Source organism: Balaenoptera musculus, chromosome 7, assembly GCF_009873245.2.
Source record: "Balaenoptera musculus isolate JJ_BM4_2016_0621 chromosome 7, mBalMus1.pri.v3, whole genome shotgun sequence".
Classification (NCBI taxonomy): Eukaryota; Metazoa; Chordata; class Mammalia; order Artiodactyla; family Balaenopteridae; genus Balaenoptera; species Balaenoptera musculus.
In genome coordinates, this window is record NC_045791.1 from 24,469,989 (window position 1) to 24,487,671 (window position 17,683).

The 17,683-nt window shown below is 32.8% G+C and overlaps 1 protein-coding gene across 1 annotated transcript in view; it reads right to left on the reverse strand.

The window, feature by feature from the left end:
- Positions 1–17,683, reverse strand: part of LRP1B (LDL receptor related protein 1B) — a 1,897,582-nt gene that overhangs the window by 204,945 nt on the left and 1,674,954 nt on the right. The window contains exons 61-63 of the mRNA XM_036857483.1: positions 7,608–7,796; positions 6,624–6,772; positions 2,032–2,125 (exon numbers count right to left, since the gene is read on the reverse strand). Coding sequence (XP_036713378.1) covers positions 2,032–2,125; positions 6,624–6,772; positions 7,608–7,796 — 432 coding nt within the window. The remainder of the gene's footprint in view (positions 1–2,031; positions 2,126–6,623; positions 6,773–7,607; positions 7,797–17,683) is intronic.

Genomic DNA, 17,683 nt, shown 5'->3' on the forward strand with positions numbered 1-17,683 from the left:
GAGAATTCTTGATGCATCACTCTTAACTATATTTGCATAAATAACATTATTGCAGTTTGAAGGTATGTGAACCTGGTATCAAGCTTTTCTGCTTTTTCAGGTGAAATTATAGGTATTGTCAGTGGCTCTTAATACCTGCAAATTTTGATGATGCAGCTACTCAAAAATGAAGTCTAAACACTCGACAGACACACGTACATCATTTTCCACCTCAACATGACTCTCAAAATAAAATGTCATGCCTACAGATGTTCAAGCTGTTAACCCGTCAACTCCAAGAAATAGATCATTTACTAAAAGATCACAGAGATAATGTCACCAATAAAAACACTTAGTATTGGTATTTAACCAGGATAAGGATCATACAGAGACTCTTAGATACCAGATGCCTCTTTGGTTCCCTTCAAAAGACATTAAAGTTATATTTGTTCACCAAATATTCTGAAAGTGGGTAAATGTAAAAAGTGTGTTATACTAAAGCTGTAGTTAATTTTTCATATGAGTTTGGTTACAGCATGAAATTTTACTCAAGATTAAAATTAGAGTTCAGGAGCTGTAAATATTTTAGAAGGGAGAGCATTGGGTGCTATTGACTTTGTCTGAAGGTCATTATGGGGATAATTCCTCAAAAAACACTTTAGTAAATCTGGGCAGGAAAGGTCATCTTAATATGAGAACTAAAGTAACACATTCATTCTTATTTCTATAAATTACAAAAATAAGTTGTATTTACTTTACTATATCACAGAACAGTTTACTTTATTGTGAGAAAATTAATAAATTTTACTGTGTAAATCTCAATTGGCCACCATAATTTCTTGTTCCTTGATTTTTTTTTAATTCAGTAACTTAAGAATAATTCAGGCATAATAGTATACCTATGTCATACAGATACTACTCTCTTCATATATTGTCCATCACAGTGAAAACAAAAACTTTATTAAAAAAAAATCAAAGGGCAATGGACCTTTCAGAAAGAGAAAAATAATATTAGAAAAGCAATGACTTTTAAAACTTTTTCCTTCTCACTGAATATATTATTTACTGATTTCAAACATATAAATGAGATATGCAAAAAAACTTCAAATGTTTGATATACTTGGTAGTGACCAGAGAGATGGAATACAGCTCATCCAAGTAATTATCTAGAGGTCCTAAGTTTGAAACAGCTTTGTAATTATGTGGTGGAAAGTTCTGTAGCAGAAAGTAGCTGGCTTTCACTAAGACAGTATACTTCTTTCTTTAGTGCAAGCCTAAGGATCTTGAACTCGATTGTCAAGACCAAATCAAGGCAACCATCTACTGGGATGTTGAGGGAATTATCATGATTGACTACAAGCATCTTCAACTTGACAGGACAGTATTAGAGTGACCCATGGAGTGAACTATAAAAGGTTAACAAGGAAAAGTCTGCTGATTGTCCATTACAACCTAGGTTACCAAAGATAGCTTAACAAAATAGCACCTAACCATGCCAATGACAGTCAAATGTCAAGACATAATTGGTAGTCACTTTAAGGCAACTACTAAGAGCATAGTAAATTGACTAACAGCCAACTAATGACTTACATTGGAAAAATTTGACTTTTAAAGAATTTTCAGTATTTTAATACTGACAGAAAAGTTGAAGGACCGTATCCCTAAAGTCAAGATTTCAGTCATTGAGTGGCATTCTGAAAACTTGCCCATTTTTGCTTCTGATTTAATGATATCTTAAGTCAAAATCATGCTGATTTTTACTCTCCTGATTGTTACATGAAGAGTTTAGTTATTCTAAAGTAAAAAAGAAATTGAGAAAGAGAAAACTAATACAGAGTGCTGATGGTGTCATTGTAGATGTAACAGTGATCAGAGACATACACAAGACATTGCAACAATTTTTGCTGTATTTTTAACTCCTGACATAAAACCTTTCTGTTTCAATTTTGGAAAGCTATCAGAAGGCAATACTTAAGATCTAGCTTCAATTTTCCAGGTCTGGGATGTAAGGAGCTCTAAATTCTAAATTCCTGCATCTGCCAGTGTACTCACGACAGTCATCTGGTTCGTCAGATCCATCACCACAGTCATCCACGGTGTCACATTTCCACCAGAATGGAATACATTTATCAGTTTTGCAACGAAACTTTGAAAAAAAGAAAAAAATAAAAGATTAAAGAACACTACTCATATATAATGGATATTTAAAAATGCACTAGGGCAGAGCAGCCTAGCCTCCTCTCTTGCTGCAAATGTGAACTGTGGTGGTCTTAGAGCATTCCACAGTAGGGAATAAGTTCACAACAAGCAGCAAAATGACCATCCAGAAAAGCACACTGTTCAGGAAAACCTGTTGAGATTTCCTGAGCACAGACAAGCTCACGAATTTACTTACTGTCTATGGCTGCTTTCTCACCACAACAGTTTAGTACTGCTACCCAGACCATGTGGTTCACAAAGCCTAAAAATAGTTATTACCTGGCCCGCTACAGAAAACTTTTGCTGAACACTGAATAGGGCTAAAAATCATCAGAGATACCAGGAAGAGGTATTGAGTTGAATTCATTTAGCTAATTTGAATTAAGTTAACTAATTTAATTAACTTGAATTATTGTTCCTGCTAACTTCACTACTGGCCAACCATACACAGTGACCAAGAAAGCTCAGCTAATCGAAGATCTCAGACCACAAACTTATCCTTTTCTCAGTAACATTCAGTTCCAAATATACCTTCATAAGATAGAAGAATCTAAAGAAAATCACACTTTCCATACAGAGAGCACATGCATCTGAAATAGTTGCCGTGAATAAAAACAAACGATAGTTAAATTCAGTAGATTTCTTCTAGTACTTCAAATTGTTTTTGTCTTCTGAAATTGAAAATATTAGATATTTTCTAAAATATATTCACTTTCTTTTTGAAGTGTTTTTGCTGTAATTCTCATGTGAGTGACTAAAAGCAAGGTGGCATTTATCTTAGCATGTTGCATGCCAGGCAGATTTGTAACACAGAAATATATAACCCAGGTTCAATTTTCTGTAATGAAAGTGGATTAGCAAGCTAAAAATTTGTTCATTTTAAATACTGTTACTGTCTTCAAGTAAGACAGAATGTGATGCTAGCCTTTACTGAACCTGTCTGGATATCATGGAGCTGATTCAGGGTAGATTTATATATATATATTTATATTTATATTTTAAATAAGAGAGTAATTTTTTTGCCAGTGGCACTGTAAGAGGGAATAGAGCACTGTGAATCCAAGAGAAGATATCCCTGTTCAACTGATTTTCCCATATTTACTTAGCCTGTGGTCATGTTTGTTGTGGTTTTCGTAAATTACCAAAAGAAAAATATTACTTTGATAGATAGTGATTGTCTGGGGATATAAGGCTTACTCTGAAAGCAATTGCCCTGAACATTAAACATTTCCAGTCATTACAGTATATCAAAGTATATAAGTAAGATGATTTCAAGTCTCCTGAGTATATTCAAAGTCTTTCCAATCAAGATTTGAAAAATATCTGAATTTTTAATATTAAAAATATTTCTAATTTTACATATTATTTACACATATTTTTAATTTTACTAAATGTTTCTTATTTAAATAAACACCCACTGTTGGAATGATAGATGACACGATTTTGCTCACCATTTCATTTTTAATAAGAACATAAAAGTGTTTTGAGTTAAGGGAAGGCCAGGGTAAAATATATTTATTATTACTCTTTATGCTAATCCACATTTTATTCATTACTCTCAGAGGAAGATTTCTTCTATTTTGTGTCTGGGCTTTTTTTTCATACTTAAATACAGTAACTTTAAAAAGATAAATGCTAAACATAAATACAAAACATTCTTCATGGTAAATGCTCTCCAAGACTAATATCTTCATAAAATAAATTGCAGACTGCAATCATCACCCACAAGAAGAAGCTATAAAGAAACTCCTAAATGAATGTCTACTAAGTGGATACATGGATAAAATGCAAATCCTACATATAGTGAAGTTTACTCAAAACAGGAAGAGTCTCCACTTAAAAATAAGTAAATTCATTTTAAATTTACTTTTATAGTTTTCTAATTAAAATGATTTAAATGTAATATTTGAAATGATTTGCGCCACAAGAATTGGACCTAACCTTGATTTTTACCAGATTTTCATATGTTCATTTCCAATCCTAATAAATTCTTATTGGTGTGATTTGCCTATTTTGTTAAAAATCAATAATATTTGGGGGTGTATCATTGGCTGCAGTAATTAGATGATAAACCCAAAATCCCTTAGTAAGATAAATTTAAAATGCAATATTTTTTATCAGAATGCTTAATGATATGATTCTGAAGTACATAAATTATTCGCTTCATTTTAATATCTACCTCACTAAAAATTGTTGCTATGAACTGACTTTTCTCCAAGAAGTATACAGTAGATCTTTTTTTCCTCCCATTGTATCAGAAAAGAATCGGAGATAAAATGACTGCATAAACCACAGGACTTACAGGGACAACCACTAATTGACTGTGTTAGCTGAGATGTTACTCTTCGTTAACTTTTTTCTTAAAAATGAGACAAATGAAGTGATAACTGTTTTTTTCAGGAAGTACTGAAAACAAAGATATCTGATCCACAACATTCTGTTGTTACTGTACTGTCTTGCTATTGTTGATTTTTTTTTAATTCATGCAAAACACTGTTGGGGGTATTTGAAAAATTATAAATATTTTAGTCATGTTATCACTGATACCAAATTGAGAGGTAATTTAGTTATATGTATAATACTTTTCAAGTTTGATTTAAGTTTTCATTTAATTGACTTATCAGACTTTTTGCCTTTGAATACATACAATCCTAGGTTTTTCTATTTAATAATTTGAAACACCTTATTCCTTTTATGACTACAGTGAGGCTGATGTTTTACTATCTATGTCTTGCTGTTTGAGATTTTATCTGTGTGCCAAACATCCTTTGGCTTTACTTTATTTCCAGTCAGCTAATGAGGCCCACCACACTGTAAGGGGCTTAGGCAGGTGTCATTTCCACTAAGTTACCCATAGCCTCAGTGTTGGGCCTCAACAGAGTGACCCTGGTCTGCTCCAAATCAAGAGAACAGAGGTTATTTCAGAATAACCCAGAGGTTAAATTGAAAATCTGTCTAAACTAAACAAAATTAACAGAAATTATAATTTAAAAAATTTTAAAGATGTGACTTCTCCCTTAAATTTTACCTCTAGTTTGCTTATTTTACCTCCCATAGTGACAAATTTCTAGTTCTCTAAAAATAATTAATTTTGTTCACATAAATACTTAGGAGAGTATAATTAAAACAACACAGTTGTAAAGAAAAAAGAGACTGTGACCTGTGCTTTCAACTAGACATCAGAACCTCCTGATGGCAGCTCACACTACTTGCACACATACTCAAGTATATTCTACTTGCACTAGAGGGCTAGGGTAATAACAACAACACTTACTATAAACCAGGAACTTTTCCCATGTAATCTTCATAACGGTGGCCTGGAAATATTATCATTCCCATTTAAAAGATGAGAAAACTGAGGCATCAAGTAGTTAAGTAACAAAGCCAAGGTAATTCAGCTTATTTAAAGCAGTCAGGGTTATGGTCAAAGTGAGTCTGGCTTCAGAGTCTATGCCCTTAACCACTATACATACTGCTTGCCGGAAGAGGTTGGATCTTTTTTGTTTATATAGTTCTTTATTGTATGATCCTCATAGTCATAACTTAAGAGGCAAGTTGAGCTAGAATTAGCTTCTCTTTTTGAAAATAAGCACACGCTAAGAGAAATTCAGTCTCTTGCCATGATGTCACTGCTAGAATTGGAAAACCAGCAAATTCAAAACACAGAATTCTAAGAATAAATTTAGTCATGTTAAAAAAACAAATCACATGATTTCCTTTACAATCTTATCTCAAACAAGATACTCAAATATAAAAAATTAATTTTATAATGTCATATGACTTTTGTTCAAATTTTGAAAGTAATAAAGTCCATGCAACTACCATTAAGTAGAAAAATTAACTTCTGAAATAGTTTCACTGAAAATAACTACATTTTGAAGAAAAAGAGATTTCAGAAGGAAATTATTTAGATCATATAATTTTTCAATAAAAATATCTAGAAAATTACTTTTTACAAACTTATCTTTTCCATATCACTTACTCTGAAGAATGACAGAGAGGTAGAGATGGTGATACAGAGCAGATTATCTAGGAAGATTTTTTTCTTTGTTTAAACTGCATATATCTTAGTCTTAACCCTATGCCTCAATCACCCTGGTATCTTGGAATAGGTCAAATCTCCCCTGATGATTCTGCTATGCCTGCTCATGATTTGCACCATTATTCTGTGTGGATCGGTGTAAGAATGGTTTTCATTTTTGTTTTTGTCTTCCTTTTAACCTCTATGCGTACTTCCTAAATTCCCATTTTAACAATATGTATCAAATTGCTTTTCCCTTACTCTGTGACCCTCTCTACAATGTATGGAATGTTTATCTAATGCTATACCAAACAAAACAAATGATGTTTCAAAAATGGTTTACGTGAATAAACAAAACACAGGCAAAACCTTTTTAACAACTTGCTCATACATGCCATGAAATGATTTCTAGACCTCCACTCACCTGACTGGCTGTGCAGTTGGATAAGCAAGTCCTGTTATCAGCTGCAAGATAGAAGTTGGTAGGACATGCGCAGGTGTGAGTCTTTCCAGGGGCTAAAAGGCACAGATGACTACAACCTCCATTATTTGTCATACAGAGATGTTTGGAGACTACAGATGAGAAAGAAACAACAACAACAGAATAGGATAATCAAGACCAATAAGATAACGTGGGATGAGAGATCAGACATTTAAGCTTCATAACTTGTATTTGAATACAATGTTGTAATCAAGAACTCATCAAGATTATAAATAGAATTTTATTTTGTTAAAAATTCTACTCATCATCCTATGACATTTATTTTATCATTAAATAATTTTAAGAATGTATCTCCACAATAGCAAGTATTTTAGTAGGAAAAAAGTGTCCATCAGAAAAACAAACAGAGACTAAAAGTATTTTGGATGAGTATATACACAGGTTTAAAAATATAAATGTAAAATAAAATAATGAAATGATGATCTACATCTAATAGTATAGTGGGTAGCAAAATAATCAAAACTTTATTCCATATGGCCTGATACAATTCCTACTAGACGTATGCTTAAGCAAACTTGATACAGTTCTCATTTTTAGAGCCTTAGAGCTACATAAATATAGTTCCTTTCACCTAGCAGTCCAGAAACTAGGATCCTATAACTATTTTGTAAATAAATGATTTCAAGAACGCAGTCTTCACTTCTCCAACTACAATGTATTAATGTCATTTCAGGTTAATATGATTTCAACAAATCAATAATTCTTGTACTATTATTGAGCTTCTTACCATATCCCTTAACAGCAGTATTTGATATCAACTGAATTTATTCTATACAATTATGCTAAGCAGTCAAATCTGGTAATCTTTCTCAAAAATAAATTTACACTTAACCTTAAAGGAAACAAAAATGGAATGTTACTAAAAGATGCTGATGCACTTATGGAAATCATGGAAAGAATAATTACCATCAGGTTGTCTATAAGAATGATACACCTGGATATCTGTGATGGCATGCCATGAGTTAATCAGTGAGAGTCTGTCTGCTCCCGAGGTTTTATGGGCACGGCTGAGTGACTTGGTTTTCCCATCAGTCCAGTAGATGTAGTCTTCAAACAATGTTAGTGCAATCACCCCTGGAATATCTTGATTAGGGACTGTAATAGGAGATGGTAAGATTAATGTTCAGTCTTGGAAGACTGCCAGTTAAAATATTCAATACTACATGGGCTGACAGATACAACTGCTACAGAACTTCGTGTGAACAACTGCTGTGACAACCTGTCAGGCCGGCAAGGTTCTTTATTACCAGTTAAGAGAATGCAGGATCTGGCGCAGGAGGTTGCTTTGCTCAGATTTAGATTGGTTCAACCACTGGGAAGAAAATGAATTCAATCCTGCTTACAAGTAATGGCTGCTTCACTAGAAACAAATAACATCCAACATTTAAAAATTATATATATATGTATATCTCCATCAGTTGTTTCTAACTTATATCCTCCTTAAATCCACAGGTCATTGTACTGCTTTCTCCCACTTTTAAATGGATTAAATTATATATCCAGGATGAAATGTCTATCTACCTGGAGATAGAGTGACTATAAGACTACTATTAACCACTTTAGTCACTGAGATTTTATGAGTATTTTTGCTTGCAAAATAAGCTGGGATAGGGATGGAGAAATATAAGTGTGACAAATAACAATGCATCATGCAGATTTAACAATTATAAAACTGCTTTGTTGCAGATTAAAATTGTTTTATAATTATACATTCATTAGAGGACTGGGTTTAAATGTAAACAGTAGATTGAGCTTCACAAATGTAAATATTTCTTTCAAGAGATTCCAGGGTCCTATTTGGTAAATAAGATGTAATAAATTTGTTTGGTGGTTTGGAGTTAAATAATTTTAAAATGTGATAGAGGGTTCTTCAATTTTTTTCAAAAAAAGCAATAAATAAAGAAAATGGAAATTCCCTAATTTACACAAACATTCCAATATATTTCTCTATATAAATTTTTAGATCTACTTTTAGAAATTCTGCAAAATGTTCGTTAATGAGAAAAGGTACTATAATTCAGGTAATATGTACTTTTTTATAGATTAGAACATAAAGACAGAATTTATGTTTGGCATATTCCTCATTCAGCAGTAACTGAAAAACTATCAAAATTTAAAATATAATTCACTTTTTCTAGGGAGGTTTACAGCCTTATTTTTAAAATGCTGGGTAAATTTATATTGTTAACTAGAAGTAGAAATTTTAAATCTACCAATTTGTTATTTTTACTCAGATGGGCCAAATGTGATCAGAGAATTCATTATGACTCAGAAAATATAGAAATAAAAGAGTTAAGACTCCTTCAAATAGGTGACACTTTAAGCCATTGACTACTATAAATAATGTAGTGTCTAGCCAGAAATCCATCTCAGAAGAGATACTATGCATATGAAGGATATAAAAAGAACAAGAAAAATCCAGATGTGCACACTTTTGATGCAGATACTCAAACTGAATTATCCATGTAATTCCCAGACATGGAGCCCATTGCCACAGTGATAAGTAGAATTGAATTAAGAAAGATGAAAAGTAGGACATTTTACCAGAATGAATCATGTCTGAGTTATTTATGCAAACTATGCCCACTCTCCCCCTTTGGCTATACAAATTCATTCCAGAAAGATAAACAAATGTGGCAAAATGTTAACAATTGGGTGACTCTTGGTAATAGGTGATCATTACAGCAATCTTTCAACATGTGTGTATGTTTGAAATTTTTCAAAATAAAATAAAAATCCTCAGAAAAAATGGAAAGTCTCAGAAACATTCAACTCAGATTTCCTTAGATGCCAAGCAAGTAATTACATCATTAAATAGGGATTCAAAAATTAATCATCACTTTAAAATAATGTCAGTCCACCAGAGATTCAATTAACTTCTGTACAAAAAGTGAAGTTATTGTAAGAACTTGCCTATTAGCATATCAAAAGTAGCACAGTCTGTTGAACTATTCAATAACTAGAACTGACATTTATTCAGCCCATGGGTGCCAGAAAGTAGGCCCTTGGCTCTAATGGGTGGGGGAGGCCATTCTGGTCCCAGAAGGAAGAATTATCAGGCCCACATATCGATAGTTCTGAGATTGAGAAACCCCATAGTAACGTATCAACTTTGTACACCTATTTAATTTAATACTCAAAACAACTCTATCATGAAACAGTTGACCTCACTTTCAGATAAGAAAACTAAGATTTGGAAAACTTAAGTAATTTGACCAGAGAGGACGGAAAAAACTAGTAAATGAAGATGCTGGTATTTGAATCTAAATCGGATTTGCTGGCTGCTGAGTTCTTTGCCACTTTACCTACTAGCCTTTAAGAAAGCCATCCTAGTAAGGTAAAGTGTGGTTATGGACTGAATTGTGTCCCCTCAAAATTCATATGTTGAAGCCCTAGACCCCAATATACCTGTATTTAAAGATAGGGCCTTTAAAGAAGTAAGTAAGGTTAAATTAAGGTCTTCAGAGTGGGACCTTAATCCAATATAACTTCTCTTACAAGAAGAGAGGGACACCAGGGGTGTGCACATACAGAGAAATGGCCAGGTGAAGGCACAGCAAGAAGACAGCTATCTACAAGCCAAAGGGAGAGGCCTCAGGCGAAACCAAACCTGCAAACATCTTGATCTGGGACTTCCAGCTTCCAGGACTAAGAAAATACATTTCGGCTGTTTAATCCTCCAAGTTTGTGGTAGCCTTAGCAAACTAATACAAGTATATAAAACAATGGGACTAATTTCATAAGCTCCATGTGAAAATCATTTTATTTAATTACTTGAATGCAATTACACTGTATATGATTTTCAGACATGAGACAATTTAAGCACAGGGCAAGTTTGCTATCTCTGAGTTTGTAGTGATTGGCCACCAGAAACCCTCTGTTATCAGGTAATCAATATAAGTGTATAGAGATCAGAAAAGTGAACTCTTATTTTTGGCACATAGCTGGATGTACAAAAGAATGTAAAAAAGTCAGGTTAAAGTGAAGGAAAGTAGTCCATTTTCCCAGGAATTGAATCTGTTTGATTCAATTCCTTATTTGATACTGACAAAGAAAAACAGGACTACCACTAGTATCTTTATACAAGCCTATTCCAAGCCCATTCATTTGGTAAACATACGTATTTCCCAAACAGCAAGCATCAAACACAACCACCAGAGTATTCCTTCTAGAGAAAAGAAATGAAGTAACAACACCAACTATGCTAACCAAAAGAAATCTAGTCTCATACATCTGTAACACTATAGTGGCTCCAACAAGCTACTCTCTAAGAGATAGTGACGTGTTCCCTAACACCACAACCAATGCCAATAAAAATCAAGTAAAATGAAAGAGAGCAAAACAAACAAACAAGAATCTTTACATATTGCCTTTTCTGGGGTTTGACTCATAACTTGGCAGTATGCCTCATTTCCTCTTTAGGACCTAAAATCTCCTTATGAGAGTTATTTGACTATCTGCCTAAGTTTCTGTGAAAAAACTGCTATATGGTAACTGATAAATGATAAGTATAAATGAATGAATGCTGTGTTTGTTTTTCCATCAACACAAAGAGTTCAACCTACATTGGGAGTAAATGAGATGTTCTGAGCCAAAGCATTATATATTTTGGTATGGGAAACATTCCTGATTCAGAATGAGAAAAATAAAATTGCTTATTTTTGGTTGTATCTCTATTTATATACTTATTTTCACCTTATAGATATGTGTATATATGTACATCTATATGTGTGTGTATATACACATGCGTGTATTAGGTATGTGTGTATATGTAACATATCTGTAATATATATGCATAATATATACATGCATGTATTATATATACATACATATAATACAGAGCAACAAAAAAGATTAATCTTGAGATGTAATTTGGCAGTTAGTGGAGCTGACAAAATAGACAAAATATATATGAAATATAAACATGAAATGTGATGGTGTATGTGAGAAATATTTAACACACAAATTCTAACTAAGACATGGTTGAGTTTATGGAAAAAGTAGTCAATGTTTTCTCAGAATGATAATGGTTATCCTTTTTTAAGAGAAAAATAATATGGCCCCCTATTATACATAAGACTGCCTTTGTTTGATTAAAAGAAAAATGCAAAAAATAAATGTAGGGAAACTTTCATTTTATAGGTATTCAGTAGACATACAAAAACGACACTAAAAACAGAACAGTTGTGTGGGCTGCAGTTTAACAGGTACTTATTATATATTTAAAACCTATTTTAAAGCTGCTTTCTGTAGTTAGGCCTCTATTCTGTACAACAGCGGTATTTATTGTACTGTTTCCAGCATTCCACTCAAGCACTAGGCTCCTAATTTTTATTTCATAGACTATATGTATCAGAAGAAAGGAGTTGATATTTGGCAAAAAATAAATCGAAGAAATACTCCTTTGTGGAGTTTTTCTCTTTTAGTCAAGTGGAATGCTATCCTGGTAAGGTTCCTAGTAATTATGATAAATAGAAAAAAGTGGAAATCCAGAATATGCTTTCAGGTTAACTGTTGCCTCACAGTTACAGATACTCTATTACAATACTCTTGATTATTCATTTTTGGGGATATCATTTATCATGCTAAACAAGTATATTCATGGATAATACCAATCTAATTGTATATCTGGGACTAACCTAGTTTAAATACTTAAGAACAAAATGCACCAATGACATAGTACTCATCTTTTGTTGAGTTAAAATCTTATAGTTGGTGTTTTGGGTAAGATATTACATTGGGATAATGGCAGATTCAACATAGCTTTGCCCAGTGGGTTAGTACTTAAATAGAAATTTTACTACTAATGCCATATTTTTTTCTGATTTTTCTCGAAGATTTACTTCAAGGATGTAAATGTCGTTTTAAAATATTATATGGAACAATTTTTAATTTTGTTATTTAAAAATTATTATAAATATTTTCAAAAGAAGAACAAAGTTCAACCACCAAATTCAGTAGTTATTTTTATGAAGGAATCAAGATAAGAGTAACTTGAATATTGATTTTTTTTTTCTTTTACTTATAAAGAATTTATGTATTGTTTGGAACACCTGAATGATCCAGTAAAGTCAACCTGACCCTCACTCTACAGCTGACAGTTTGGAAACAATCTCTTAAAACTTTAAAGTTAATAAGCATATCAAATAAAATATTAAATTCTATCATCTTTTGATTTTTAATATATTTTAAGACTCTCCCATTTTTCTTATTCTTGGTGTCATTGTCCCAAGTAGTCTCACCTTCCCTCACACCTGCAAAATTAGTTTAATTTTTCTCATTGTTTTTAAACTCTTCCAACCTTTTTTTGGAATCAGCCAAGCTTCCTGTAGTAAACACAGAACATGTTTTTAAATGATAATTGAAAAGAATTTAATTGAAAGAAGTCAGTCTTACGTACACAAGTGGTTATATTATTTTTCTCTTAATTATTTACAGAGGTGTGGCTAAGGAACCGATGATAAAGTTCTTTCCTAGATCTGATACCAGAAGCTGGTGAAAGCTGTAGCTAAGGAAAAAGAGCCTCCTACCAAAAGCAGATGACATTTGGTGGAGGAACTCAGCCACTGCTAAACCACTGTACTGTGTCATGGAGGGAAAGGGGATAAATAAATATTCTGGCCTCTTTCTTCCTCCATTATCTAATCTCCTGCCAATGCTTCCCATGGTTTAAATCCAATCTGAGGCTGGAAGGTAAAAGAGCCGGGGTGATGCAGTCCACAGAAGTCCGCCTTCTAGCATACAGAGCATGGCAAGGAGGCAAAGATAGAATAACTAGAACTCCCTCCAGTAAATATTTCCAATATTTTTTCTATCTCGCATCTCTCTTCCCTGATCAAAAACCACCAATGACAGCCATTCCCTAGGCAGTACTGTGCAAACTATTTAGCCTGACTGAAACGTGTCTTCAGAAGAGAAGATCAGGACCCTCACTAATCCTCTATTCTGAAAGACCTTGACACTAACAATTGTCCCTGATATCTTTCTAGAAGTCTAATTTACAATAAGGTATGTAGAGAAGCCAGGAATTAAAGTAGTAGAACATGAAAACCAAAAAGGAAGTTATAAAACAAAGAAAAACAATTAGCATTCAAAAAATGAGGTGAGATTAATCAAAGGCTACAAAAGGAGTGTAGGCTGGTAAACAGATGATAAAATTAGATGATGGAAGAAAGTGATCTAACATGTCAAGAAAGTGGAAGATTCATGACAGTGGTGAGTACGTGGGTGAATAACGGTTTCTAGTTTATAGAGAGTAATGGAGAAGAGTGGGTGGAGGGGAAAATGGCCATAGTATACTAATTTCCAGAGAATGACTGCTGAGTCAGTAGCTTTAGTTACAAACGCCCCATCAAAAAGAGTATGCTTGATGTAACCTTAGGGCCAAGAACATTTGTTCTTTGTCCGTAATTGGGCATCCCCTTCAGTGTTAGTGTTTGCAGAAGATTTTTTAAAAATAATTATTTCCTCAGAACCATCTACAACAGGCTACAAAATATCCCATTTAACATTTGCCTACATGAACATTTTTTCCTGCCTACTCTTTAATACAACCCTGCTTAATGGAAACAGTACTACAAATAAAATTTCAGGCAAATGGATCCAAAATTCATTGTTCAAAATCAATAAAAATATTATCAAATGGTAGAAACACTAAGAATAGTCAACATCACCAAACATGATGATAAAATGTTCAAAATTTATTTTTTCCAATAAAAAATATGATCTTTCAAAAAGTTCATCCATCACTGAAACCTTGAAGAGGAGGAAAAATAAAGTTCTTCCATTCAGCATATGTCAGAGTACATAGCAGATATGAGCTGATGCTACTTGAGCGTCTATTATATGAGGCTGCCTTTGGAATACTGACACTGATCAAATGTCCAGACAAAAGTTACATGTCCTTCCTTAATGCAGTAGTTTACATTGGGACACTTAAATGCGAAACTTTTTGAAATAAATGTAATGTATGATGGCAAAATATAGAAATTATTTAGAGCTCTTCTTTAAATTAAAGCCATTATTAAAAGGCAGAAGGCATCCTTTGCCTACCCTTTTCTGGTATTCCTTGTCTTTTTTTGTCTACCTTGTCACCTCAAATCATATACACTCTCTACATAGATTAGGAATATTCAATTTCATATAATTTAATCCCTTCCCTTCCCTCACGTACATATCTTTAAATTATCCATAATATAAGGTCATATATGGCCACTTTCATATTTAATACCTAAAAAGAGTATTTCTGCTAATGAATAGGAGGATTTATAAGTTTACAATGTAAATTATAGTTCATTTACTTTGACAACTAGACTGTGCCTATAAACATCGTCTCTTGATGATGACACTGCTTTTCAATCTCTGAAGTAAACAAAACAACACTGTTTCATGCACTTGGTAAAGATATATTCCAGGTGCTTGGAAACTCTCTGGACTTTTCTACTGGTGATACAAACCTTCATAGATACTTGGAAATGTATTTTCAGAGCTGACCATCAGTACTAAATATAAGTTATGACATTCTACATACATATGCATTAGGAATGTGTTTGTTAGAGCGTCCTAATGAAAGCTGAAGACTTTGAAAAGCCCTTTGACTTTAGAACAGATATCAAGTAGAGCCATTTACATGAATTTAGTATCTGGTTGTCCCACATTCCTATAATTATAAATATCCTTCTAGAATAAAAACAGAAAAGAGTGTAATATATTACAAGCATTTTCAAATGTGTTCTAGTAGTCCTAGGAATAACTAGGGATAAGTGAGCGAGTTGATTGAACAGTCCTCCTCTCTCCCAGTTCCAACCTCAGTCAATTCCTTTAAGAAATGTTAAAAAATCACTGATTGATTAGAAGACCTATTTTGTGGGTAAGAACTTTGAACTATAGTGTGGCAAAGCAACTTGCCTAAATTAGAGAGTAACCTAACCAAAACTAAAGCTACTAATTCCCAACGCTGCACCATGTCATATTTGGGATGGATAACACTGTTGAAAGTGGCTGAAAACTCATATTAGGGTAATACTTTAAATTTATATTTTAAAAAGTATATGGAACGCATGTGACATTTGCAAAATAATAACCTGTTTAAACATATACACAATTTAACGTAACATGTTCTATTCAAGGGACAAAAGTAAAAGATATGATTGACACTGAAATTCTAAAACTTTTCAGAAATGGCAGTTAATTTCAATTTATTTGACTGGTTCAGGAACATTTCTATAGTAACTGAATTTTATTTTGCTCCCTTCCATTAACTTTTATTGTATTGTAAACAGCAGCACATCAACACCGTTGGCATAAAATAGCCTGTGAAGTCAACTGTTTGTAACGGACTGTGAATGATAGGAAATTTTTTTTCAAAAGTACTAAAATGCAATATCTTACCAAGAAAGAAACACTCTAGAATATTGTAAAATTGGATGGTGGTGTTTATTAGATTCTCTCTCTTTTTTCAGTGGGCTTTGGTGGATATTTACATTTTCTAAAGACCTAAATGCAACAGCTACTGACTTTCAGGATATATGAGCACAAAATACTCCCTTTGTCTTTTTCAGTGTGTTTTTCCCCCTCAGAACAAAACCCGTTAAATATATTTTTGCTATTTCACAAGTAGCATGCTGAGATCTGGATTCTTTTCCCAACATTGATTAGATGATCACTGCATGGGTTATGATTTGGATTTTAAATCCAAGCACAGAACTGCCTCCTCACAACACAAACTAGATTCCCAGAGCAATAAACAAACTAAAGTGTTGGACTGTCAATACAATACTGACACTTCAATATGAGTATCTTCAGGTCTAGGAGTATAGAAACAAATGAAGAGTCATAGTCAACATAATAGCATGAAACTTTAAAGAATTTTTCCACAAAATAAAAGTTCAGTGATAAGCTATAGTTTAGAATCATACCCAATGATTACTTTTCTGAGAAATTAGCAGTTATGAGTGTATATTTTTCCAGTGTGCTGGATAAAATATGTACATGGCTGACTGATTTAACACAAGGTTAAATCATTCAGTGACTCGAAGAATATTCTGAAAAAAAAATACTAGAAGAAATAAATTTTAAAACTCAAGGTCAAGCAATGTTTTTCTTAGCTCACCCTTTTGTTATTACAGTTTACACAGTATTTTCAGTCTTTTTGTCAAAAAACTACCTCTCTATCTCAAGTTCAATGGCAACTCACAAAAAAATGAGGAAAAATAAATCTGAATTTATGTGCTTTGATACAAGCAGTCAGAATGAAATTGTGATCTAAATATAATTTTCTGGTATTTAATTTTCTTTTCATTAAATGGAAAACAAAATCTCTAAGTTAAGGAAGATATGCAGAGTTAGGGCTGAAATTTTTCTCAGAAATGTCTATAAAATGTAACCTATTTTATAAACATTTCATTAGAGAAGGCTACACTTTCAGGATGCATAAAATTAATGACAAAGGATCTTTGCTGTGTTCAAATTTCAGGAATTCTGTGACATAAATTTTCAAATAAGATTAGAAGTTTTCCCATAGGCAGGAGATAAAGTTAGTTTGGAAAAAGCAAACAGAAATATCAAAATGTCCCACTAAAGCAAGGTGTACATTTTTAAACAACATGATTGTTCTCTTCACACCTTCAAATAAACAAACACACAAAAAAATTGGATTTAATGAGATACACTCTTTTGTTTACAGTAATTATGTTCTAATGGCTTAAGTTTTTATTTATTTCTCATATATTTTGCAGTTTATCTATGTCTACTATTTACATTAATCTGAAAAAATTCAAGTATGGATATATCTTTATATGTATAGGTGTGTGTTTATGCTATAACTGTTGCTATTAGAAACTATAACAAGCAGAGAGAAAATCCTCAGTCATCTTTTCAAAAACAAGGGGGCCTTGTGGAGAATGGAACAGGCTTTGGAACCAGTTAGATCTGGGTTCAAATTCTAACTACGAGCTATTTGACTTTGGACAAATTATTTAATC